The 27,996-nt window shown below is 40.3% G+C and overlaps 1 protein-coding gene and 1 long non-coding RNA gene across 4 annotated transcripts in view; one reads left to right on the forward strand and one right to left on the reverse strand.

Moving 5' to 3' along the window:
- The first annotated feature begins 8,026 nt into the window (after nucleotides 1-8,026).
- IFT81 (intraflagellar transport 81) overlaps nucleotides 8,027-27,996 on the forward strand; it is a 53,585-nt gene continuing 33,615 nt past the window's right edge. For both annotated transcript variants that reach the window (XR_010918222.1, XM_067539618.1), the window contains exons 1-7: nucleotides 8,027-8,172; nucleotides 9,078-9,181; nucleotides 10,053-10,233; nucleotides 14,407-14,496; nucleotides 15,688-15,753; nucleotides 16,071-16,181; nucleotides 17,521-17,605. Coding sequence is in view for 1 of the 2 variants with exons in the window: in XM_067539618.1 (XP_067395719.1) it covers nucleotides 8,029-8,172; nucleotides 9,078-9,181; nucleotides 10,053-10,233; nucleotides 14,407-14,496; nucleotides 15,688-15,753; nucleotides 16,071-16,181; nucleotides 17,521-17,605 (781 nt within the window). In the remaining variant the exon portion in view is untranslated. The remainder of the gene's footprint in view (nucleotides 8,173-9,077; nucleotides 9,182-10,052; nucleotides 10,234-14,406; nucleotides 14,497-15,687; nucleotides 15,754-16,070; nucleotides 16,182-17,520; nucleotides 17,606-27,996) is intronic.
- LOC137147485 (uncharacterized) overlaps nucleotides 21,927-27,996 on the reverse strand; it is a 43,873-nt gene continuing 37,803 nt past the window's right edge. For both annotated transcript variants that reach the window (XR_010918223.1, XR_010918224.1), the window contains one exon: nucleotides 21,927-22,130. This is a non-coding gene — a long non-coding RNA (uncharacterized lncRNA). The remainder of the gene's footprint in view (nucleotides 22,131-27,996) is intronic.

Consider the following 27,996-nt stretch of genomic DNA (forward strand, 5'->3'; position numbering starts at 1 on the left):
TTTGTTGCTTAAAATACAATGATGCACAGCCACCCACACTATGTTGCACAAAGACAGTTTTCAGAGAAGGAACATTTCTGGAATTCCTTTTGATTGGACATTGCAAATGTGCTTTAATGTTCTGAATATTCAGGATTTTTAACAAGCAAAATCCCAAGTGTCCGATGCATTAATACTCCTGTGATGTCCCCCAAATAGCCTGGCTGTTCTTATCAAAATTTTGGGCTCCAAGATCTAATTTCTCAGCAACAATCCTTCTGTTGTCAAATTCTGAACGTCCCTGGAAATCTTGTTTGCAGTTCTGTTGTAGCCACGGTGGTCCCAGGATGTCAGAGAGACGAGAAGTTGGTCCAATAAAAAGGTATCACCTCACCCACTTGGTCACTGGAAATTTTAACTCACTGAACCAATCTGGATGTGCCAGACGACCGCTGAAAGCTCCTGAGCTGTGGAGCACCTCTTGAGGGCTGGTGAGTGCCCTCAAGTCCTACTGATTTCAACAGGTGGTGAAGGCACTGATCCTGAAATCAATAGGAGTTTTTCAGTAGACTTCTATTGAAGCAGGAGCAGAGTGGAAATCCAGCAGCAGCCTCTCACCTACCCTAGCCCAAGCTAGTGAGCTTTAAGAAATCCACTGAGCCTGAGAGATGTGAGATGGGGGAGAGAGCTGCATTGTCCATCTCTTTCTCCTTCAGGCTTCCAGAGCTTTTTGCCCAGAGCAGCCCACAGCCTGTGTCAGGAGCTCTGCTCCACAGCACCACCCAAACACGACTACAGTTCAACTGTTCTGTTTTCATTGACAGAAGGCAGCATGGGGTAGAGACATCAGAACAGGAAGGATCTGGTATTAAACCAGCATTTGTAATTGGCTTGTTGTATGTTCTTTTTCAGATATTGGACCATCTAGCCCAGTGGTTCCCAACCTGTGGCCTGGGGGCCAGAAGTGGCCCACGGGGGCTTTCAAAGTGGCCCGCAGCTCCCCTCCTGCTGGCTGCAGAAGAGAGCCACTGGCTAAGGACCCAGGTGGAGCGTGTTTCCACAGGGCTAAAAGCAGGATCCTTGCTGCAGCCGAGGGGATGGGAGATCAGCGCTCCCCTCCCCCTGGCCTAGGAACATAGGTGCTGGGGTCCCCGCTGGAGCCAGAGGGAGGGGAGCACTGATCTCCCGTCCCTCTGGCTACAGAAGGGAGCCACTGCCTAGGGACCCAGGTGGAGCGCAGAGGGCTAGAGGACGCATGCAGGTTCTCTGCTGCAGCCAGGGAACTCCTTCTGTCTGGCTGCAGTGGGGGGCGGGGGGCCTGCTAGCAGAGACTGGTGGCTCTTCCAGCTTGTAAAAATGATAACTGTGGCCCTTGAGCCAAAAAGGTTGGGAACCACTGATCTAGTCTGTCCTCCTGTATAACACAGACCATAGAATGTCCCCCATAATAATGCCCAGAACAGATCTTTTAGCAAAACATCCACTCTTGATTTAAAAATTATCAGAGATGGAGAATCCACCCCTGGAGAACCTTGGTCAACTCACTTTCCTTCTTGGTGCTTCCTGTCCTCTTCTGTAAAATAGATGTGATGATACATACTTACCTGCCAGGGATGCTGTGGTGATTCATAGTTTATGTTTATGAAATCAGTGTCAGTCCAGTTCCCAGGAGACAGGTATCCACATCACAGAGCCCACCAATGGCACTAGCTGCTCCTAGCTTAGCATTCTCAGCAGAGGCCAAGGATTGAAGGGACCAAGAAGAATGGTCTCCTCTCACCCTGGGTTTGTCCTTGTAGATAGGTACAGTAGAGGAAGCTTAAACTACTTCTTCCAGGGCTGTACGTGCTCTATTTATAAATCTAGGGCTGTCAACCCAGCCCCTCTCATCAACACCAAATTCATAGGACATTTTTAGAAATAAATGAAGAAGTTCCCAGGCCAGCAGAGGCTGAGCACTGTGCTATGTAGAGGGCCACCCTCCTTCTCCAAGAGAGGGCAGTGTTACATCAACACAAGCCAAAATGTCACCATAAGACAGCGTCCCCACTGTACAATAGTCCAAATCCATTGTAGCAACTTTGCATTGCTCTTATCTATCCAGAAAAGCTAACAGGACACACCTGAGTGTGCCCCCGAGGTTTGAAAAGCTTCGTCTAAATGCAGAGATGAGTCTAAAGGAGACTATGCTGGCAGAGTTTACACCTTCTTCTGGCCACATTAGGGCCTGATTCTTTGTTGCCTTGTACCTTGCATGCTCTTTTGCACCAATATAAAGTGGCTGGGAAACACTACCAAAGTGGAATGTTAGTGCTTTATGCCCACTTTGCACTGGTACGAATGACCCCAGAAGGCACACGGCAGTGGTCAAACAGACCCTCAGTATGTGAGTTACACCAGATGAGACTCATAAGTGAGGCTGAGAGAGCCAATTTCTCTCTCCCCCTTGTTGCTGTGTGAAAGACCCGTACCAAAACCAAAGGCACATATACACAAAATAAACAAATAAGACACACAGGCATTTTTCCCTCTAATCTTTTTCAGTTTAGAGTCATCTCTCAGGTGTTACGTGTGACAGTTGTAGGCACAGGAAATCCAGAAAGAAGTATCATTTTAAGTTGGCAATGTTTCTTGAAAATCAATTTACAATTCCCTACCAAATAGGGGAAAGTTAGCCACTGGGGTAAGCAGGCACAGTTCATAAAATCAGAGTCACAGTGGACCTTGCCTATGCCAGCACTGATTTTGTCCCAGACTGCTGTGGCTTATAGTATACTATGTTGAGAAAATTAGCTGCATTTCAACAAACTTTGAAAAGTGTGATGCAAAAAATAACTCAGACTGGGATGGATCAAAGCAAAACATGTGATACATCTAGGTACTTGAAAAGTCATACAGAAATGAATTTTAATATAACCCAGTCAGATGTAAGTGCATGTCCCCTTATTTATAACAAGAAGGAAAAACAACAGGACTTGGATTCCATCTGGGACGAAGAGTTGCTCTTCAGAGTGTCTTCTTCTCTTCCTAAACACACACACATTAACTCCTTCCATTTGTTTGGGATCTGACCTTAGCAGCCAGGCCAGACATTTCCTAGCCCCTGGATGCTCCCATATAAGGTGATCTCTCTTTTGCCGTTGAGCATGATTTCTATTTGCTGAGGTTTCTTTCCACTCTGTTTTGCTGGCTTTCACAGATGAACTCCCCTCACAGATTCACAAAAGGCATGCGGTAGTGTGTGTCTGTAAGGGGGAGTGGGGCTGTGTCTGCAGATCTAATGGACTTCCGTTAATTTCTGTTCAGGCCCAGTTTTTTACTTTTCTAGCCTCTAGAAGCAGCCCTCACTATAACTATTCTGAAATAGCTCAAACCATATTAAACCCAATCCTAAAGTTCATCCCTTGGGGAGTTTCACCTGAATAAAAGATTTAGGGATAAATATATTATGTACCATTGTAATAAAATTAAGAACCCTTGTTCAAATGCCTGTGACACTATACCAGGGATCTGGATGGTACACCCGGGGTTGTATGAGAGCCACAGAAGCACCTGCCTATGTTTTGTGGGACCCCATCCAGATACTGCTTCACCTATGTGATTCATATATTCCAACTGCCTCCTGCCTGCAATTCTCCTTAGGCTATGATGAATACATCATCCCTCTCACATGAGTGTGAAGTTTCATGGACTATGTTGTAATGCCAGGAAGCCCTGAGATGGAGACAAAGTTTGATTTTCTAAGCAGACGGGGGGGCCGGTAGCTAGGGAACTCAAGTTCTGTTTTGGCCTGTTGGCACTGGAGCCAGACTATGGGATGGGAAAATTTGAGATAGCATTCTGGCTGGTTTCAGCTGGGTGTGTATAGTATGGGATCCCTGGAAGAAAGGACTATGAAACCACACATGCCAAAGAGGATCTCTCCAAGGAACTAGTAAGTAACTATGATTGCTAACAGTGAGTATAAAAACTATTGGTAGCAAAGGAACCTGATCTAATTTTTAAAGGGCAAGACCGGGAGTCAGAAGATCTGGGTCTTCTGTTTCCTGGCTCTATCATTGACTCATGGTTGACCTTGAGAAAATCACATAACAGTTCCATGGCCTCAGTTTCCCCATTTAAAAATCTGGATCATGATGCTACTTACTGGATTGCTGCAAGATGAACTAATTAACACTTTCGAAGTACTCTGAGTTCCTCAGAAGGAAGGCGCTCACCTAAGATAGCAGACAGAAATGCAGAGTATTACATTTACGATTTCTAGTTACTGCGACAAATTCTGCAACTTGTGCAGCCCAGTTGTTTTCAGTGTTCAGTGTGATATAAGTCAGAACATAATTTAATCCATTGTATGTGGGCCTGCCTGTAACTCACAGATAACCCAAGAAGCAGGTTACAATGCCAGATGCTCTGAAGTCTACCTAGATATTAATCCCTGGTTTTCAAATGTTCTCTTGCTAGAAAATCACAGGTTGCACATATCAATTTCATTCACAGACCTCAGTTACTATTTTTTTCTGCTCACGTGGCTCTGTTTCAGAGTTAGCAAGAGACTATAGGTTTTGAAAAATGGTCCTTTATATATATATATATATATATAATCACTACTTTAAATTGCATTGATAGCAAACAGAGGTAATTAATTTGTGATGTACATTTTAGGAAGCCTTTCATGGGGTTTGTCTGTTCCATTTCAAATAATCACAATAATAATTCACCTAATAAACACAGGTGAATAGACATGTTGGGATTCCCCCAAGACCTCTTACACTTGGTTCCCCAAGAACTATTTGACTCCAGTCTCGCCACTTAGCTTCCTTATCTGGCACATAGCCAAGCTATGCTGAGTTGATTAGATTCATAGGGGATGGGTGTAGGTGTACCACACATCCAAAGCTACACAGCAAACCTCTTTCTTCATATACATTTACACATTACATTGCATTTACTCTACGTAGTGTCGTGTGTTTTGGGATTGGCTTAGTTACTTTGTAGGAACCAATCCCTGTACTGTACAGCATGCTCTGCTGTACACACTGTCCAAGTATGACTTACTCTTTACCTCAGCTTTATTTTCCTGACATACATTTTATCCATTGTAAATGGTTCCCTGGATTTTCCCCCTTATCTTAGCTAGTACAGACATTCTATTTCCATCCTGCTGATCCATTTACCCCCACAATCCTGTCTTCCAAAAAATAATGCCTCACCCATATCCAATTACTCATATAAAGCCAGGCCTATAAGACACACCTGCTCTATCTGAAATGTTTTCATGTTGTAACACTGCCAGAAATCTTGACTGGGCAAGTGCATCAATCTGTGTGCAATTCATTCACATTTCACAATATTCCACTTTCAAGAAAAGAAACCCTGTAATGGAGTATGCATAATTGTGTATGGAGATCAATCTCCATCCTATTCGATCATCATTTTATTAAATAATTCTTGTATATAGAATATCCAGAGTTTTCCTGAAAATCATCTTGTTCAGACACTGTTGCTAACCTTAGAAAAGTGCACATTCTGGACCTAGTTCTCCTCTTTCTTCGGCCTCAATACTGCAAAGATTTTCACACATACTTAATTGTATGTGCTGTGTATACAGTAGTTCCATTGAAGTCCCATGCACAAATCTTTTCAGGATCGGAATATTACACAGGTGTAAATCAAGAGTAACTCCTTTGAAGTCAAGGGAGCTGCACTAGAATGTCACAAGAATTAAGCTCTTGTTTTCAAACACAAAACAGCTCACATACCCCATATTGGAAAATGAAACAAGAAATATAAAAGTTAAATTTTTTACATTTGCAACTCAATTTACACACCCAGATTTTGAAAAAGAATAAACATTACAAGTGGATGATTAACAGATTGCGAGGTATTTATTTTTAATACAACTGGAATCATTTTGCAATGCCAGAGATAAGATTGCAAAGAATGGTATATGCACCCACCTGCCTGAAATGGGTTACAGTTATTTGCTCCAATGAGATTCATATTTATTAGCAATTATGAATATCCAGATACTAGGGTAATCGGCTCCAAGTTTAAAATCAAACCAAAACAAACCCTCTCTTCTCCTCATTTTACTGCTTTGTCAAATGAGAGAAATACTTGGGCCTCGACCCTCCAATGAACTCGGGGGGCGCGGGGGACGGGGGGGGGGGGAGAGATACACCTGCCCCCTTGGGGAACTCATGGCAGGTTCGGGCCTTGGCTACCTCCCTGAGATGTGGCAAAGGTTAATTAAGAAGTTCTTGTAAAACGGCTTGTTACCCGCTGAGGAGAAGGCTCAGCAGGGCACCCCGTGAGCGGGTCACAAGCCCAAGCCCAAGCCCAAAGAGTAAGCAGCCCCACAGCCCCCCCTTGATGAAGGCCACTTCCGGCCAGGGTGAGAGGCGGCCCAGCTGGGGGTGCGGCCACGTGGGCAGCTCACTCCCGTGCCCATCAGCCCCCAGCTGTGTCGGGGCAGTCACAGCCGGGGCGGGGCCACTCCGGCTCCACGTTTACACCGGATGAAGCCAGAGGCTGCAAATTCGCCGCCGTCCGCCGCTTACGTTAGGGTGGGGAAGCCAGACAAAGAGCCCTAGCCCAACCGCCACTGGAGCCACGGGCAGCGCATGCGCCTCACCCTCTCCTCGCGGTGGGCGGGGAACTGCCCAGGGCCCCTCCGCTTTCAGCCGTCATGAATGTCACGTGACCGGAAGTAACGCTACCACTCTGGCCTAGCAACCGTTACCAAGGGCCTGGTAACTAGGAGGGAAAACTCGGGGGAGAAGGAGGCGGGGCGGGGGGGACGAACACTGGTACCTGGGCGGAAGGTCAGGTAACGGGGGCGGGTGAAGGCCGCTGGGGGTTGGGGCCTTGCGGGGAGCGGCGCTGAGGCGGCGAGCGGTGGGTCCCGGCGATGGGATAGATACAGGCCGGGTTCCCATCAGACCCGCCTGCAGGGAGTAACACAGGGAGGCCCTGGCAGCCATGGCGCTGGGTGCTGCTCTGGAGAAGGATCCAGGGCCCCAGCGGGATCAGGTCCCTCTGTGGGAATTGATATGGGGTCCCCCAGATACACAAAGGAATTGGTCCCTGCTGAGGCGAGTGATATGGGTCCCCATCAATCCCACTGTACAGAGTGATGAGACCCCCCCCCATGGCAACTATAGGGGTTGGTCCTTGCTGTGGGACAGGATCTGGGGTTCCTCTGTCACACTTAGGGGTCAGTCTGTACTTTGTGGATGAGATGGGGTCCCTCTGTCACCCTGAGGGGTTGGTCCCGTGCTTTGGAAGGATATGAGGTCCCCCCGGCACACACAGGGTTTGTTCCTTGTTGTGGGGGAAGTTATGATGTCCCCTTGGGACACATAGGGGTTGGTCCCTGCTTTGGGGAGGATATGGGGTTCCTTTGGCACCCATAGGGGTCAATCCCTGCTGTGGGGAGGCTATGGGGTCCCCCTGGTACCTATACGAGGTGTCTGCTACAGGGAGTATGCTGTAATTCCAGCCAGGCTGGGATGACCCACAAGGGCTTCTTGAGTCCATGAACTACTTTTTGCTATAAATACAAATGTTTCTGTGGTCTAAACTAAAAAGTTAGGTCAACCCAGGTAGGTTATTCCGGGGTGTGAAAAATTCACATCCCTGCACGACATAGTTAAGTTGATCTGCCCCCCAACATAGACAAGTCTATGGAAGAATTCTGCCACTGCCCTAGCTACCACTTCTCAAGGAGGTGGATTACCTATGCCCACAAGAGAACTCCTCCCATTGGTGTGTAGGTAATGTCTACCCTGAAGTGCTACAGCAGTGCAGCTGCAGTTGTGCCACTGTAGCATTTCAAGTGTAGACAAGACCTCATGATAAAAGGCAAAGCACTAGACGGGGTTTGCATTCTTCCTGACTTGCAGCATCCCTCTTTCCCCCCAGCTCTGCATCCTGTCATAGGAATTTTGTGGCATACAGAGGTTCACAGATTTAATTACATCTGTTCTACTGGATGGATCTTCCCTCTTTCCCCTCTCTCTTCTGCAGGATTGTTTTCAGGACCCAATTATGAGTGATCAAATCAAATCAATTGTTGAGAAGCTCAATAAGGAGCCTTTTAAGAAGAATTATAATTTAATCACATTTGACTCACTGGAGTCAATGCAGCTATTGCAGCTTCTCAATGATGTTCTCGGAGAGATTGACCCAAAGGTAAGGATGGCGTTTAAGCTGTTCACACATAGGCATTAGAAGGTTTGCTCTCAAGAGTGGCTGAAGCAGAAACCATGCAGAAAACATCCATTTATGGCTGTTTTTTTATATTTTATGGCATATATTTGCTTTACAGATGTAGATTGTGCTAGTCTTAGAGAGCTAAATGTGTACATCCAGAAGAGAATCCTTTCTTTCTATTTAGTTATTTTTCTAGCAAACTAGCAAATGGATATTGGAACCCTTTCCTCTGAAGAGCAACCATCTTAATTTTCTGCTTAGGAATCAGAATGTGAATCTTGACCTTATTCATATTTACAATTCTTTCATCTATAGGGCAAAATTCTGACTGGCCCTTGATCACATTTGTAGGGCAGCCAGTGATCAGGAAGTAAACTCTGGGATGCAATTGTTGCATTCTGATCCTGATTCTCCCTTTCCCTTGTGTCCCCCAAAGCAAAGGAGCTGACAGTCCACAAGCCATCTTCAGGTCCTGTGAGTGCCAAACTATGGAGTGCAATAGGTTTTTATATCAGAAGTTGTGGGCCATATATCTGAGTAATGACGCTGCTCACAATTTAATCATGATCATTATACACCTGTCTTGTCAGGATTACTGATACTCTTGGCAGAAGTAATGTGTGTGACTGGCTGGCTGAGGGCCCACGGCCAGTCAGAATATGGGCCTGAAATAAAATTGCCTAAGCACATATATGGGGAAAGAGTCCAAAGAGAATCAGAATTTGGCCCTTAGAGTGGTGTTCTGTATGTGACACCTCACTTATGTCAGTCACATGTCATAGTATATCATTGGGGGGTGAGGTCAAGTCTCTTTCTTTAGACCTACTTGGCTAACAATTTGACCTATGCATGGTAATACAGTCTTTGTTTTTTTTGCTTTTCAGCATGTTGTTGACATTAGAGAAGAGATGCCAGAGCAAACAGCTAAACGAATGTTGAGCCTTCTTGGTATCCTTAAATACAAACCTCCAGAAAGTAGTACTGACCTGTAAGTATCTGCTTGTTTATAGATAGTGGCAAAATATGTCTATTTTAATTGCAGACCAATACTGAAATGATCTACTCTATGTATAAATATTGTATGTCTTCAGATTTTATAATTTGTTACTTGAAGGTCTGTCTTATTAACTGTTCTGCCATGGCCAGTATCCCTTTTCCTCGTTCAAAGAGAAAATGATATATCTGTGCCACATTGTTTCACTTTTGGACTCATTCATCAGTATATCTCTATTTGTAAGTTCTCATTTTGTTTTACTGTTTGAATGGTAATGTCAGTCACTCAAATATTGGCTGTATATTTAACTTAATATGCAGATGTTCTGAAGATACTTCTTCCATTAATCCCTAAGAGGCACATAACATATGGCCCACTTTGCTTGTAGTGGCAAAGAATTCATGCGTTTGGGAGTTAATTCTCAGTCTTGTCCTTGTTGGTTTGCTCCACTATTGTGCTACCTTCGTTTTTTGTATCTTGTGATATTCAATAGGTTAGCCAGTAGAGGGTGCTGTATGACTAGTAGGGTCATCACCTTCTGGTAGAGACCAGCACATCAGTCTGTACTGTACTCATCCTGTACCACTTTGTAGTCTGGAAACCCAGGCCATTCGCAGATCTTCTAGTTTTCTGGAGGGTACTACAGAAACACAAGATCCATTACTGGATCCATTGCTTAGTTCACTGACTTCTGTGGGAGCTTTGCCTGCATAAGGGCAGCAGAATCAGGCCCCTAGTCAGCAAACTGGCAACAACGTTAGAGAAAAGCATTAGGTGGCGGAAGGAATCATAAAAATTGCTAATAGTGTTTGTTCCAAAGCAGTGTTCTTTGTTTGGAGGCTTACTGTTTTTTATTATTATTTAGGAGTACATTCCGCCAGGGTTTAGTTATTGGAAGCAAACCTGTGATTCATCCAGTCTTACACTGGCTCCTTCAAAGGACTAATGAACTCAAGAAAAGAGCCTATCTGGCGCGTTTCTTAATTAAACTGGAAGTGCCACCTGAGTTTCTTCAAGATGATACTGTGGCTGACACCAATAAACAGGTAACATTTTAGATTAATTTTCTGTCCAACTATTATTTTAAATTAATAAAGTAGGTAAAAGGAAGGGCAAAGGGATGGCTCAGGGGATCACTGCTTGGGTAGACTTAGGCCTTGTCTACACCACAAAGATAAGTTGACCTATGTTACGTCAACTTACAGCCACCACATTAATTACTGCGGTGACTGATGTCCACACTATCCTCTGTGGGTCAGTGGTGTGCGACCACACTAGGAGCGCTTCCACTGACCTAAGAGGGGCAGTGTGGGGAGCTGAGAGCCCAGGCTCAAAGCTCCATTGGCAGCTCCCTGCCAGAAGCCCAACTGCCCCACAGGCTCCAGGTGGGTTGCCCCACTCCCTGTTCCCCGCTGAGAGCTGAGGAAAGCCGCCAAGGACTTTTCCCTGACAGGAGCTGGGGGAAGCCACCCGGGGCTTCTGGCCCCACCTGCCCATGGCTTCTCCTCTACCTGCTGGGAGCCGTGGGTAGCTGCCCCGGGCTTCTCTCCTCCCCACTCTCAGCCATTCATTGACAAGAATGACAGCCAACAGGTGATGTATGGAAGTAATGTCTACACTGACACTCCATCGCCCTATCTACGCTGACATAAGCCCTACACTTCTTGTTGAGGTGATTTTATGATGTTGGCATAGCAGGAGAGTTACATTGGGGAAAGGACCATTTCAATGTGTACACCTCCATTGTTTTGTTGTCAAAAGCTGACTTTTGTTGACAAAACTCTGTCGTTTAGACCAGCCCTAAAAAAAGTGTTTTTAAAAGTGTGTAAGCTACACCTTTTAAGTAAGTGGTGTTCTAAACCATGTTAACACCTAATGTAGATAGGGTTTAACTTTAAAAAGCCACCAGCAGCTAATAAGTTTTTAATATGTGAGCTAACATGTATGTTTGTTTATAAACACTTTTTTTCAATTTTAGATAAGGCCATGGGTTTTTCACTGTAGGTAACTCATTGTAATTTGTCCCCAGACATTAGTGACTAAATGCCATTGGCTTCTGATTGCTTTTTGATTACTCAGGTAAAATTCATTGATGGTCTGTCCAATTTCTAGCAGACAGATAATATTAAATGTTGATTTTAAGTAATCAAACTGGGTGGGTCTGAAATGTGAAATTTAAAGCCAATGAAATGTAATTAATATGTGCATTCAGATTTATATTATCTGGGGTACATGTTTGTTTAATTTCTATGCAGTTTTTCCAGTGCATTTTATTAGGTACAGTCATTCGTGAAATCAGTATTATGGAATGTTTGTAACAAGTAGCACCAAATACTTATTAAGCATCAGGAAAGCTGTATAGCTGTATGGAGTTTTGAAGAAATCTTTTTTTTTGTTTTGTTTTTACCATTGACAATCTCTGATTCTATAACTTTAAAATAACTAAACGGAAGCAGCAGTTAGAGAAAGGAATGTAGATTGTATGTTTATTCAGTATGTGGGAGTCCTAATTTGTATAAATATCTAACTCTCTTGTTTCCATTACGTAAAATATGTTCCTTTTTGGTATTACAATAATCTAACATTATTAAACTAATACTCTACTGACTAGTTCAAAATAGAAGCTGGAATAATATGCCACCTTTTATGCAATTTGTCATTACCATGTGAGAGTATTTAAACGCTGATGAAGTTAACTGAGTTTCACTGACAGTATCTGACTACGCAAATGTGCAATATTGTATTTTAGGGATAGACCTAAAAAATTCACATATTATTTCTTGGAAGTAGCATAGTTTATGCAGGTTTCCTTGGTATATGCTATTTTGCTTAATTGTATTTTTCCAATTACTTAAGCTGATGACATGAAGAAATTACCAGTTTCCAGGCCATGCTGTGATCTGGAAGTCAAAGTGGCTGTAATTTATATAAATAAGCAAGAAATCATAGACATAAATCTCTGAGGCCATTCTTAGATGAACTTGCCCCATGGCATTGATAGCCTTGATATCACTGACTTGGGTTGCTTGTATCTGTCACCTATTGCATATGCTGTGTGTTCTCCTTGGCCAATTGCTACTGGTAGTTCCATCTAATGAAACTGGCTAACCGTACTCTTGTTATGGTCCAACATATTATGCTGGGCCTTCACTCAAATGTATCCCCCATTCATGAAATATTAAGTCTTTGCCATGTGGATACTTTCGGCCTTGAGCCTCCCAGCACATGTGCTACTGGAAGGTGGATCATTTGAGTGCAGCCCTTGCCTGTATTGTGCCTCATTTGGAAAGAGGAAGCTGTCAAGTTACAAAAGAACGCCAAAGAAAATACCAACTATGCACACTTCACCATGAATACGTATAAACAATGTCTCTGGATCCCAAATGAAGAAGGATCATAGAAAATAGAGATGGAAAAGCCCTTCCAGATAATCTGATCATCCACAGATGCCACTGCAAGATTGTGTTTACAGTATACTTTTCTAGGGCTTTGGCCAGTCTTGTTTTAAATGTCTCAAGCTATGGACTTCCATCGCTTCCCTTGGGAAACGGTTCCACAAGCTAAGTAATCTCTGTGTATAAAAGCTTTCATTATCATCATCAAGTTTTCTTTTTATTATTTATCATTTATACTGCCGTAGTGCATAAAGACCACAGTTTCACCTCACTCCTCCAAGGCTTCTCTACACAGGACATTACTGCACAGCAAGCCAGGGTGTGAATCTACAGCGCACTGGCCACACAGTAATGTCCCAGGTGGACAGTGCTATAGTGCACTAAAAGTTTTGTCGTGCACTTTGACATACTCTTGTTTCAGTCAGCACTACATCAAAGCACACAATGGAATTTTTAGTGAGTTGTATTGTTTGCTGTAGATTCACACTTGGTTTGTCATGAAGTAATGTCCCATGTAGACAAGCCCTTAGTCATGTTTCTACTCCTATGCTTTGTAATAATTCCTTGCCATTGATTATGCATACATCTTATCATGACCTCTCTATTTGTCTCTTAGTCACGCTATATGTATTTAATCTTTTACTATTTTCTTGTAAATCAGTCCCTCATGCCCTTAATCATTTTGTTGTTCTCTGAATTCACTCCACTTTGTCAGTATGTGTCTGATATTGAAGTGCCCAGAACAGAATGTAGTATTCCAGTTGCTGTCTCACCAGAGTTACATGGAAAGGAATCATCACTTCACTGCTTTGTGATATGGTACCTTTGTTTGCATTGGCCTTTTTGGCTCCCGTATTGTGTTGAATATTCATATCTATTTGCTCTTGCAGAGGAGTAAGAGAGCACTTGCAGGTCTGTTTTTAGATTTCTCTGTCAAATGTAATGTCTGTGTTTCTGAGGGCATTATCTTTCACTGAATGGTAGTTTGCATTTTTCTAAATTTAATCTAATTCTGTTTCCTAACTGTATTTCTAAACTCTGTAGATCTTCTGGTATTATTTATTTACCTGCACTTACTTTCACTTTGCCTCTTAGTTTAGGATCACTGGTGGGAACACAATGGCTTAGAAGTAGTACACTGTGTACTGTCTTCTGTCAAATCTACTGTAGTATTTATATTGTCCCAGTCACTGTAGCATCTAAGCACCTTTGGATCGATTGTGCAAGGGGTTAGCACTCTAGCCCCAATTCCCAGTTACAATCTATGGGACTACTCACATGTCTGAAGTTAAGCAGGTGCTTAAGCGCTTTGTTGGAGCGATAGCAGAGTGCTCAGTACCTTGCAGGATCAAGAAGCTTGTGAAACTTGTATTTGCATTCTCAGATCAAGATTTTCCTCTCTGGGCTGGTCAGGCTACACAGGAAGTGTGCTCCGACCAAAAGAGAGCCATACATCAACAAACCAATGACTCTTACTGAGGAGATACATGGATTGTCCCCTCATGGAGCCAAGCGAGTCTTCCCTAGTTAGAACCATATTGGCTGCAATATGTGTTTCTGAGAAAAGCATTAAAGCAGGGGAGAAATTGTGGGGTTTACGAGGGCACCCCCAAATAAAAGGTTGTTTGCTGCAATGATGTAATAAACATGAAAGTCTGCTTTATAAGTTGACTATTTTTCAGATGAAAACTCAACTAAATGACCCTGTGTTCATATTGCTACTCTTTGTGGACATATGATATTATTACAAAAGCGGTGTAGTGACGTGAAACTTATCATATGCAGTGCCGGCTTTGAAGTTTTTCTTTTCCTTATGTTTTGTAGTATGAAGATCTAATGGAAGCCTTTAAAAACCTGCATAAAGAATGCGAGCAGCTCAAGACTTCTGGTTTCTCCACTGCAGAAATAAGACGGGTAAAAACAAAACAAACCATAGATTTGCAACAGTTTTGTATTTTAAATCTGTTTAATTTTCATTGTATTTTAATTTTCATTTTCATTGTATTTTAAGTCTGTTTCATTTTCATCAGTTCCATGGGCCTTACCTAGGGTGTACAGGTCAGCACTAATAGATATTGCAGCTTTGTTCTGCTGAGCTGGGCTAGTTCTCTGTCGACAAAGGAAGAAAGAGACCTAAGGTCACACTCAGAGCTGAGTCTTCTGCAGCACATTGTGAAGCAGGGTTGCCAAGACATTGACTGGCCCAATAATATATTTTCAAATATTAACACTACATTTCCCTCTGAAGACATATTGCCCATCAAACCTCTTTCTTTAGTAATGTAGGGTAACATTTTCAGAAGCACCTAAGTGACTTAGGAGTCAATTGACAGCAACAGAAATGTTGCAAAGTAAACTCAATTGTAAAATTCATTTCAGTTATGAAATCCAAGGTGGTGTATTATTAAATAAGGATATTTTCATGAAGGCCCTAATGGAGCAAAGCATGTAAGCACATGTTAAAGATAAGCATGTGCTTAAATGCTATGCTGGATTGTGGCCTAAATATATAGTGCCGTTTCTCCTCTCACAGCATTGTAAAACAATGGCGTGACATCACTGTAAAATAAGGGTAAGTGAGAGAAGTAATCAGACCCATGGTTTATAACCAGAGTATCCCTTTAAATGTAATTTCACTGGAAAAATGGCAAAATGCAGCTCTCTTATGTAACTGAATGCAAAACTGGAATTTAAACATCTATCTGCATAGAAGTGGACACTATGGCAGCTTTCAAGGGCATACATGTTACAGGATCAAATTTGGGGTTGTCTTCATGTTTTTTTTTTTTTTCTATTCATCAAAGAAATCCATGTGCCCAGATTTTAAATGTGCACAATATCTGGTGAATGCTTTGTTTTCATAGCCTGTCCTACATAAAGACTGTGAGGGTAGGCGTGGTAAAATGAAAGAGTGGGATTAGAGCTTTGGATGTTTAGACATGAATCAAAGAAGTTGCAAGTGTATCTATATATACAAGGACAGATTCAGATTTTGCTTACTCCACCTTTACATGAATGTAACAGAATTTGGCCCAACTCCTATATACTATAATATAATATTGTAAGTAAATTAGTATTTTGTTGTTTGTTTTTTCTGCTTTGTAGGATATCACTGCAATGGAAGAGGAGAAGGATCAGCTTATCAAGAGAGTGGAGCGTCTTAAGAAGAGGGTAATGAGAAGTAACACTGTAACATTTCAGTGTCACAGTCCTTGGCTTGCAACTCTGATTTAGGAATGCAAACAAGGATTAAGATGAACATGCTGTATGTCTGAGGAAGGAATCGAATAACTAATTGACGGAAAGGGAATCTCCCTAGGCAGTAGTCCAGAGCTTTTAAGGACCTTGAATCCAGTGCCTGACTGTCATCTCTAAGTAGCAATATATATGGAAAGGAAATGCTAAGTGGCTTTGTGAGACACATGATCACACTAATTTATTTCTCAACTATCTGACAGTAACGTGCACTATTTATCCATTTGCTGTAGGTGGAGACAGTGCAAAACCATCAACGCATGCTTGAAATAGCAAGACAGCTTCGAGTAGAGAAAGAGAGAGAAGAATCTTTAACCCAGCAGAAACAAGAACAAAAGAATCAGGTATCCATCCATGTAAAAACAAATCTATTAAACATAAGGAAATAGGTGTTTGGCTTTATTTGGGGATGAGCCATCAATAGGTGTTTAAAAGAATAACACTGAAGATGATGTTAGGTGACAATGTCTATATGCTCCCCAAGGAAATTAAAACCTATTTTAATAGGTATATTTTAATACATTTATGTACTAGGGGCTTGATCCAGCAGGGTGTTGAGCACCTCTAAAATGTTTAGCACTCTTAACTGCTACTGACATCAAGGCCACTTAAGAACTCTGTACTCTATGCCATATTATTGTATTTTTGAGAGAGAGAGAGAACTGAATTAATTGTAGTGAGCAAATATAATCAGGTAATAATTATACATGTTTCCATTAAGATGTAAGATGTGAAATAGCATAAACAATCACACTGGCATTGAACTATCCTGTTCTGTGGCATGCGGGTTCAAGAGCAACCTTGCGATTTTTTTCTTTCCAACTTGAAGATCATGTGTATCATAAATATAACATACTTGATTGGAAATGGTTGGCGTCAGAATGGAAGGCTGCCCTTTGCTTACAGGTCACACTGACAAAACAAGACTTTTTAATGAAGTCCAGTGCTGTCTGATCGCATTGTTTGTTATAACAGCTACCCAACTTCTGATGACGAATAATGTGATCTGGCAAAATGTACTGAAAGAAAAAGTCAAAGATTTTAGTATTGCAGGTTTCATCTATATTTGGCACTTGTGCAGAAGTTATTGTATTCTTTTTCACCGATTGAGTCCTAGCTTGATATCTGGGTTACACCATAAGTAAAATGAACTTGATGTTCAGCTAGTTTAACTTCTTAGTGGATATTTGTCCAAATCACAAAAATGCTATTCAGGTGGGTGCTGTTTAGCAGCAAATTTGGCAGTGTCTTCTCAAACTTGGCTCAGCATTATAGCGGGTTGCTGCGACAACTCATCTGCAGTGCCAAAGCATTGTAAGGATGCTTAGCCTTAGTTCTCCCTGATCCTAGATACATTTTTTGTCCTTACCTTCATGAATACTAACATTTATTTATTTTTAAAAAATTGTTAAATGAGTTTGTGCCATAAAGAAAATATCATTCGGATGCAGCTCAAGAAGTACATATTCCTTAATTCTAAAATGCAACAAATAAAACTAGACTGGTTGCTGAAGCATTTGTTTTTGCAATGTATGAACATACTACCTTTGTCTTGTGGAACTGATGTTCTCCATGTGCAAACTCTTACCATCTTTTGCATTTTGAGAGTCTTATAGATATTATATTTTGTTGTTGCATTTCAAAAGAATACACATATTAATAGAGCCAATTGTCTTTTATAAGCTGTTCCATGCAGAACAGAGGCTGCAAAGGGTGCAGCTCCAGCTGAAAGATATGCAACATGCTGTCGTGGATTCAAAGCCTGAAAGTGAGTAGGAATCTATAAATGTTGTGTTTCATTTCTCCAGCTGTTGGAGGCAGAAAGAATCAGTTGCATGGTAATTATTGATTATCTCAGGTGCCAGAAAAGAACTTGAGAAAAGACAAAGAAAGAAAGTTTGTACAGTGAAGAGCTTACAATCTGAAGTGTGGTCAGCCCTGAGTAATGAGGAAGACGAACAGTAGAGAAGGATGCAATGAGGAGAGAGGGGTTAGAGTGATAGGAACATGAATATCTCCATTTAGGCACGTGCATGCTTTTGTGGCTTAGTTAATTTTTTAAATGTTTAATGAATTAAAATATTCAATATTAATTATCATATACTAGAAGGAGAGATGACTGTAATTAAAAATGACCAGTGTTGGAAAAGTAGATGAATTTAATACAAACTAGGTTTTTAAGCAAGAAGATTTTATGCATATCACATCCTTGGTGGGGAAGAGAATATATAAAATGGTGACTTTTTCAGAAATGAACATGTATGTGTAATGTTATCATAAGTATAGACTTGTTTTCCATATTTACCTTCATCTGGCAACATATTTGGTTGAAAAATACCTTTGAAACATTTTTTAGCTGATAGGGCAGATTAGCACTGCAGCTTTTATGGAACTTGAAATAAAGTCACTTCCCAGTTATACTTATTTCCCAGTGCACAAATTTTATATGGTGCTGTGTTCTTATTAGGTCACTGTTGCCTATATAGTTATATAGAACTGGATTCTGTCACCCTTACTCAGCATATTGAATATGTCTCATAGGTGCTGGAAATAGGAGTGCAAGGGGTGCTTCTGCACCCACTGGCTTAAAGTGGTTTCCATTATATATAAGGTTTATAGTTTGGTTCAATGGTTCTCAGCACCCCCACTATAAAAATTGTTCCAGCACTTCTGGTATGTCTTAGTCTATGAATAGTCCAACTGAAATCAATGAGACTACTCACAGACTAAGGTATTACTCAATGTGAGTAAGATTATAAAATTCATCCCATGGTAAAACCATATAGAGTGAAGATGTATACATGGCTAATTCTGGCTCCTAAAGCAATGATTGTACAATACTTAAGTTTCCAACTATTAAGTCATTTAAAGGAAAAAGTAAGTAGCATTGTCTAGAGGTTTGAGCACAAAAGTGAGGCTCAAATCAGGGTTCACTTCCTCTCTAAAAGTCTAACTTATGTGACCTTGGCAAAACACTTCTCGGGGTCTTGGTTTCCTCCTTTGTAATAAGAAAATAACGGCTCACAGGATTGGTTAGAGGCGTAATATATTAACGTTTATACAACATTGAGGGTGAAATTCACTGCTGTATAGAGGCTTAGCACAAGGCTTAAGTGAATCATAAACCTTCAGTTGACCCTTTTCACGGGCAGGTGAATTTCATCCTGGATTGTTAGGATGGAAAGTGCTGTAGAAGTGCAAATTACTATTATTATGGTATTAGCTATGAAAAGCTATGGCCTTGATCCTTTCACTGTTCCCAGACTTCTACTTCCATGCAAAGCCCTGTTAGATCATTGGAGATCTGCACACAGTCAGGGTTCCACCCACATAACAGAAGCAGAGCTGGGTTTATGTTTAAATTTGTGTATTCCCAAATAAAGTGTTGTTCTTCCCCTTCAGGGGAACTTTAAATGTTCTAGTAGCAGTACATAGATGAATCAGGTGGTTGAAATTCTAGGACACCAAATCCTTTCTCAAAAATTAGGGCTTTTAGTTATGAGCACAGTGTATTGTTATCTTGAAATGCATAGTCTCCTTTACCAAGTAATCATAGTAATTGTTCGTAGTTGCCCCGTAAGATACCAAGGTGAAGCAATATCAGATTGATAACAGAATTTACAAAACAAGATGTATGAAGGAGATCTAATTCACATACTGTTAAAATAAATGAATACTGGTTCAGTTTTTGTATTGCATAGTCAGTGAACAGAATTAGGAGACTAATGCCCTCATTTCTTAGTTTTGAGTCTTTTTAAAAATTCATCCTAGAAGTATGTAGAAGAGAAGATAATATTTGCACACACTTATGGCTTGGGGGCTGATGAAGCAGTGATTTGCAGACTTGTTTTTTCTTTTTTTTACCTGGATGAAACCTGCAAAAAAGCTGCACATATGGGATAGGAATCTTGTCTTAAAATAGTAATATACAAAATTATGAAGAGATTGAAGAATTTAATTCTATATGCCTGAAAAAAGATAGAAAAATAAGGATGCAGCATCAAAATGTGAACTGCAAATGGAACCAAAAAGGGATCTGAATTACATGCTTTACTCAAAAGGAGTGTGTAGGGCTTTTGTAACCATTCCATTTTCTCAGCAGTGGTACTTAGCTGCCAGAAATGTTGGCATACCAAAGCTACGTCAACATTTCTGCACAAATTTCAAGTTTTTTTTATTTTTAGGCCAATGGAAACTTTATGGGTTAGTTTTATCTTAGCTTACGGAAGCACAGGCAACATAGTAAAAAAAAGTCAGTAAACTTGTCATTGCATCATTAAGATAAAAATACAGATTAGATTAATATATTGAGATATCTCATCTTCTGCCTTGCTTGCAAAAGAGAACTAAGTGTTTAGAGATTCTGGGATAAATCCTGGAGTCCTTACTTAAATAAAGAACCTGATGAACTTTTGACTGAGTAAAGACTCCAGGATTTGGGTTTCTGATTGTAACTAGCATTGGGGAGAAGCAAAGGTACTGCTCTCTAGAGCAATTATAACATAGCCAATATGGTTTAAAAAAAATTAAATGAGATTACGTAAATGCATTAAGTAGGGTTCAGTTTATTTTAAAAGGTTTGTTAGTCTATAGTTGAAGCTATTATATGTCTTTAAAAATGTGTTTGGCTGCAGCTCTTTTAGTCAGGATGTCTATTCTGACTAGTTCAAATCCATGTCAGTTTAGAGGCTGTCCGAAAGGAATGGTGTCTCACTGAAGGTTTGGTATTTTCTCTCCTAAAATCATTCTTCTCTGTTTTCAATCCATATCAGATTCTTTCACTTCTGACACAAGAAGGAAAATCTGTTTAGTGAGTGTGTTGCTCTTCAATGACTGCTTAATTGGGAGCATTCAATATGTCTTTCTAATACAAACTGCTTTGATTTGATTTTGATTTCTTTTTCTCCATGGATACATCAACACTTCGAGCTGGGGGTGTATTCCCAGCTGGAGGGGACATACTTGAGCTAGCTCTCATCAAGATAGTATGCCAAAAATAGTGTATGTCACAGTGGCAGCATGAGCAGCGGGATGGGCTAGCTCCCCCAAGTACGTGCCTAGGGTCTTAGATGGGCACGTACTCAGGACAGCTAGCCTGTCCCACCATGTGCATTGCCATGGCTACATTCTCTTTTAGCACACTAGTTCAATGAGAGCTAGCACAAGTATGTTTCCTCCAGCTGGGAATTACATCCCCCAGCTTGAAGGGTAGACAAACCTCATGTTATGAACTAAGATTAAGTTAATTTTAAGAAAAGCTTATGATCATGGAACTAGGTCACTATTTCTTATTGCATCAATGTGCAATTAGTATCAGTGTGCTTTAGCCCTGCCAGGAAAATATTTCAGCTAATGATTACTAGAGATTTTGTTCTTTTAGAAGTATAGCTAGAGTACGTGATTGAAAAGACCTCATATTATGTCATGAGAAATGGTTGATCAAAGCATTAGTCTATATAAGTTTTCTGATAGGTGTTTTGAACTGACTGTTCTCCTTGGTTTCACTATGGCACTCCATCCCGGTTTCATAAAGTTCAGTGTTTCTTAATATTTTGCTGAACTGTGGAGGCAGTTGTTGCTGCTGTTAGTACTAAAGTAGGTGGCATGAATTTGCAGTTTCTAATTTTTGGTCCAGGATATGACATGGTATTTTTGTTGACAATGGCAAGTAGCAGAGTGGTTTGAAAAAGCTAACTCATGCGTTCTCAGCAATATTGCCCTTGTTTTGCTTTGAATATCTCTGCTGGCATAAACACAAATTGTTAATGCCAAGAAGGGAACTGAATGACTTAAATTCTTGGTCCTTGTCCACTGTAGAGAACACTACTGTTCATTTCATTGGCACGGGTACCAGGATGTGGATGACTGGCTGTAAAGTATTGATTAAAATAATGTGTTAAGATGACGGTGGTTGATAAGCAGTAAAATTGGTAATTGATATACTTGGTCAAATTAATAAATAGTAATAGGATCAATGAGATAGCTACTTTAAAATACCAATAAAAGATGAATTACTTCATATAAACTGTATCCAATATTTAACCTCATGTTGTACATATAATGAAAAAGAGAAGCATAAAATGCCCTTACTAAAGTATATTACATTTTATTTAAAAAGAAAATTAAAAAAATTCTTTGTAACATGTTATAATAAACACATTTTCAAACTAACTTCTGTATCTGGTTCACTGAAGTCTCTTTCTCTAAATTCTTAGGGTCAAATTCTTCCCACAGATCCTCGTGTTAAACTCCCACTGAAGCCAAAGTTATGTATCATAGGGTAGATTCTTGTCCTTAATTAAAAAGAAGAGTTAATTTTAAAAAAGAAATCAGATCACTGTTGCATATTGGAGTTTGTTTCTCGGAGGTTTCATGAAAGAGCTAATTGATCTGGTGTTGACAAATAAGCCATATTTTAATGAATTTTCTCATATACTTGCATTGAAATCAGGCTGGTGTCCCCAAATCCCTAACATTTGGATGGGAGATATTTCTTTTTTTCACATTGCTTTTAAATAAAAGTGAAATTCAAGAGGAAATGTGCCAATCTCTGCTTCAAGCCTGAGTCAGTAGGCTTGGCTCAGGGGATTTCTCCGGCAGTTGGGATGGGGGATAAAGACAGTCCTCTCCCAAGTCTTACTCTAATAGAAGAACAGCTTAACAGCTTTTATAGGACCTGATTCAAAGCCCATTGAAATTGGTAGAAAGTCTTTTGTTGACTTCAGTGGGCATTAGATCAAAGCCATAAAACACAGCTCTGTTGTGGGCGTGGATCACCCCACTCTCCTCATGTAATAGAACCGTACTAGTCCTGAGGTATTTCATGTATTATGTAGCTGTGGAGGCAGAGGGAGGTTTGCTCCTAATACTTTAAACCCACGTAGATTCTGATTCTTCTCCCACTGATGTCAATGACAAAATTCCCATTGACTTCAGCTGAGGTAAGATTGGACCATAAAACAAAGAAATTATTAGTTAAAAGCTGAAACTCCATCCTTAATGTGCCTCATTGTGCTTAGACACTGCACAGATGTCTCTGACAGTGATTTGATCTAGCATATACAGCATGTGCTGCAATACAGAGGCATAATTAATTAAGATTATAGTGGTTTAATCCTTAATTTTTAATTGCTTTGTTTTGGGATTTTAAGTAAGACCATTTGGGGCAGATTTTTAGCCCTCTGTTTCTTTGTGCCCATTTTTGCAACTACAGTTTATTGCTTGATTTTTGCTTTTGCAAAAACGAGTGCAGAAATCAGAAAAAACGCTGAGACTGATTGAAAAATAGCCCTTAAAGTTAAGTATGTCTTTCATGTACTTTTATTATTATTATTCATTATAGGGGAGCTGGTAGCAATGCACATACTTAGGTTGTTTCACACTTTCTGTAATAAAAGTTTCTTGCATCGTTTTTTGAGAAGCTCTTGTTTGCAGCAGGCTTTTCAGTGAGCAGAAAGTCCGTGAGCCAGAGAAAAGCCTTTCTTTGGCCCATGAAATTCTAACCAGGTTTGCTAAAGTCCACGATCCCATAATAGGAAAAGCACACTACACTAGTTAAACAAACCCAATCTGGCTGAAAAGGAAAGAGAAGGAAGCTATACAAATAATTAAATATATATATATGAATTGGAAAAAAGGGGCAGGTGATAGCAATGAATAACAATTTATAAGATAAGAATTGTAGAAAATTGATATTGGAAGTAAAAGAACATTAGAAGAAATCTGGCCAGCAAAATTAAGGACAATAAGGAGTTTTAAAAGTATATTAGAAACAAAAGAAATCTGAACAAAGGTATTTGTCCGTTTAGCAGATGGAAATGGTAAAACTGTCAATAAAAACTGTCTGCAGGAAAGGCAGAACTGATTGATAAATATTTCTGTTCTGTATTTGGGAAAAAGCTGGATGATGTTTTCATGTCATATGATGATTAAATACTTTCTAGTCCAACAGCAACTCCAAAGGATGTTAAACAGAAGCTACTAAAGTTAGACATTTTTAAATAGCAGTTCCAGATAACTTGCATCCAAGTGCTTTAAAGGAGCTGACTGCGTTGGATTCTCCATCACTGGAAATGTTAAAATCCAGATTGAATGTTTTTCTAAAAAGTATGTTCTAGTTCAAACAGGAATTAATGCAGTGAAGTCTTATGGCCAGTTTTGTGTAGGAGGTCCGACTAGATGATCACAATTATTCCTTCTAACCTTGCAGTCTATGAGATGTAGGCATTTTCCTTCTGTCATTTGCATTGCTCAGGAAAATTTTGCAGCATGCAACAAATAAGTGAATATGAGTGTTGTAATCTCAGGCCAGGCCCATACTACCCATCACCAAAGTAACAATCGTATATACTTTCCTGTAGCTGAAGCTGTGCTGCAGTGACGAAAGTTCAGGGTTCAGATCTTTCAGTGATGCATGATGAGGGCAAATGCTACAGTTGCATGTAGTAATATTTGATTTTACCTTTTTTCTTTTTTTTAAAAGAAAGAAACAGGAAACTACATACCAAAAAACTATGTAAAAAAGATATTAATGTGTCATTTAGGTTGCTAACTCAAGCACTCAAAATTTAGGAAAGTCACAACTTTAATTTGGCCCCTTTGTGTGCATTCATTATGATAGTCTTTAATTACATGGACACGTACTGTTTTTTTCCACAGGACCACTGCCTCGTTCAGTGCATAAGATGGGGGGTGGTCAGGAAATGAATTAGGGCTGTGTAATGAAAGTGTCAGTAGCATCCGAACCTTATGTCCTATAGAAATTAGAAGCGATGTAGAGAACAAGATGGGGACTGCAGGAAGAGAAGGGATGATCTCATGGTTAAGGCATGTGAATGCTACGTAGGAGAAGTCAGTTCTAGACCTGCTTATGTAATGGTCTTCCTATGTGATGTTGAGCAACTCACACCAAAATTTTGGCAAGGGGCCACTAATTCTGTGTTCCTCATTTTTTATCAGATCGCTTAATGTTGCAAATGTCTGTGGTAGAAATTTGCACAATTAGCAGCTTGAGAAGAACCTAAGAGTCTGAGAGCTGAGGCAAGTCTGGATTTATGTTCATGAATAGCGTCATGGCAAGAAAGTTGCCTAAATCCTGCATGACTGAGCAAGCACTAAATAACTCTTCGCCCACCCCTTCCCTGTAAAAAAAACAAAAAACTGGATGGAAAACATGAGGAATTGCTGTTAATAGTTTTTCACGTGTAAATATGTGGTTGGCAGAACTCAGCTAAAATAACCTTAGGGCACTGAGCCAAACTTATTGTGCATAGCTTATTCGTGTATAGAGATTCTTAAACCATAAAGTCAGAGTTGAAAAAATAAAAACAAGATTTTGAAGTATGTAATGGAAAGATTTAAAGTACATTTGCTTCTCTGCCTTCTAGCCTGGGAATCTGAAAAAAAGCATGATTCACTGAAAAACACTGCTTTAAAAAAAGTTTTAGTTAAACTGCAAAAATAGCATTTAAGTAGTTACTTCTCCATATGTCTAATCCTACAGAGTAAAATATTCCATAATTATTTGTGAAGGAAAAAAAGTAGGTTAGTCATCACTGTTCTGTTTGCACTTTCCCATCAAGTTGTCAAATTTTGACTTGTTTCACTGCTTTAATGTACCTTCCGGAGTATTCAGGGTGCAGGGAGCTATCAAAATTTAGAGCTGGCTTGGTAATACCTATCAGATTGTTGGAGAAATAAGCCCAAATACCAGTAAGTTCATAGCCTCTTGAAGCCAGTTGGTCCCTGTTCCTCTGGAAAAGCTTGATTAGAGTTTCTAATACTATATGTACAATGGAATATTTAGGAATGTATAGCCTTCTAACCAAAAGGCAAGTAGCATTAAATATAAAGGATAATATTTGGGGATCATGGAGATTAATCAGCTGAACATGAGGTCCCAGTATGACTCTTTGGCCAAAAGAGCTAATGTGAACCTGGAATACATGAACAGGAGACTATCGAGAGGGTTTTTTACCTCTGCATTTGGCACTGGTGCAACAGCTGCTGGAATATTGTGGGCAATGCTGGTGCCCACAATTCAAGAAGGATGTTGATAAACTGGAGAGGGTTCAGAGAAGAGCCACAAGGGTGATTAAAAGATTAGAAATCATGCCTTATAGTGATAGACTCAAAAGAGCTTAATCTACTGAGATTAACAAACAGAATATTAAGGGGTCACTTGATTACAGTCTTTAAGTAGCTACAAGAGAAATAAATATTTAATAAGGGGCTCTTCAGTCTAGCAGAGAAAGTTATAACATGATCCACTGGCTGGAAGCTGAATCTAAATGAATTCACACTGGAAATAAGGCATAAAATTTTAGGTGAGGGTAATGAACCATTGGAACAATTTACCAAGGGCTGTGGTGGTTTCCCCATCACTGGCAACTTTTAAATCAAGACTGGATGTTTTTTTCTAAGAGATCTGCTCTAGGAATTATTTTGGGAAAGTTCTCTGGCCTGTGTTATGCAGGAAGTCAGACTAGATGATCTAATGGTCCTTTCTGGCCTTGGATTCTATGCATCTATAAAGTTAAATATATTGAAATCTCCCTTTCTTATTTAAAAGGAAGTTGGAAAACTGGGAATCAGTCTAAAGTAAAAAACTAGCAGTTAGTGTCAGGGTAACTCAATTGGCATCTCTTTCATTTCCAGGCCACAGGTCATGCATGGTTATACATCCCAAACTCGGACTTGTGTTCCTATTCAGTGCTGATGCTGCAGTTTAGTTCACTGTGTATGTGCGAGAGGTTGCTGCATCTGTAGAGGTGCTCTGTTTCTGGTGAACACTAAATATCAGCAGGAGGGACCCAGCTCTGATGAAAGGCTTGGTGAAAGTTAAAAACCGTAGCACTTTTGGAAAAAAACCTAACCCTAACCCTGCTGTGCTGTCCAGCATTCCCTTCCAATAAATCAGATTCCAGTGTCGAAGGTGGTGGGTGAGCTATTGCTGAATGCATAATGCCTACTGCATTAACCTGTATCCCAGTTCGGAAGTCACCATTAATGCTGCATTTTTATTTATTCTATTTTTTTCATAGAAACGTGACATTTTCCATGGAATGAAAAAGCAACTTTTGTAGGGCAATATTGTATTTTATAAGCACATATTTAAGTGGCCAGTATCAACCAAATAATCCGTCTAAAATGCTGGAATGGAAATGAAGAATTCACTCACTTTGGGGTTATGTCAGTCTTACTTTATTAAAAGTGCTGCTTTCTTTAGGGGTGGCTTGCTTTCTTCTAAGTTCCTAAGACATTTTCCTCTCTTCCACCTGGTTTAGTTCCCCTAAGACAGCTGAAAAAAGGAGCCCACCCTTCAGTCTAAAAATCTCTTGAGAACAGAAGGGTGAAGAGGATCTGCCTCTCTCCACTTCCCAGATGTAAATAGCTGCCTTTTCATAGGCCTGTCCCTCATTTTGTTTTGGCCTTCTCCCTCTGTCATTCTCAATGGCAAGGCCTCCAGACCCTCAGCCTGAAAGAATCAAAGGGCAGGCCAGCTGACTCCAGTTCTGGTCCCATTCCCTCCTGTCTCAGCAAGGTCAATCATATCCATGTCTCTCAAGCTTTTCCCTGCCCGTGTGCAGTAACTGAAAAACTAGCAGAACGTCGGAATTTCATGTTTTTCTTGGCATAGCTAATTTAACGTTTTCTGTAAAATCTGTGACAACCATAAAAATAACACAGTCATCCTTCTAAAGCACTTTGGATAGCTACAACACCATTATTCTTTTTTGTGCCCATCAAACCTATGAAAATATTCTAAAATACCTCTCCCCACTGTCATATTATCTTGTGTGTGCTTTCCAAATCACAGTCCTTGGCACTGGTATTTTGGAGAAATAATTGAGCTATAACCACCCACTGTCACAAGAAGATTGTACAATGTAATTTTAAAAATCTCACAGCTACTTTAGTTTACTCTGTCATTTTCCACTGGTTGTGAATTTTACTTATCTGAATGTACTAACCTTCCTTTCTGAATTATCGGGAAAATAGGCTAAACTACTATACCTAGCAAGAGCAAAATGGTCTTAAGTTTCGTGACAGGCAGTTTACGTCAGGCTTCTACAGAACAAACAATGCTTTCTCCTTTTGCGTCCCTGACAGAAACCTTGATCTTGCTCAGCACTTTCTTGTCTTTTTCTGTTTAATTTT

The sequence above is a fragment of the Emydura macquarii genome, unplaced genomic scaffold, assembly GCF_026122565.2.
Source record: "Emydura macquarii macquarii isolate MOO-44397 ecotype Brisbane River unplaced genomic scaffold, CSIRO-AGI_Emac_v2 contig_554, whole genome shotgun sequence".
In the NCBI taxonomy this organism is placed as follows: domain Eukaryota; kingdom Metazoa; phylum Chordata; order Testudines; family Chelidae; genus Emydura; species Emydura macquarii.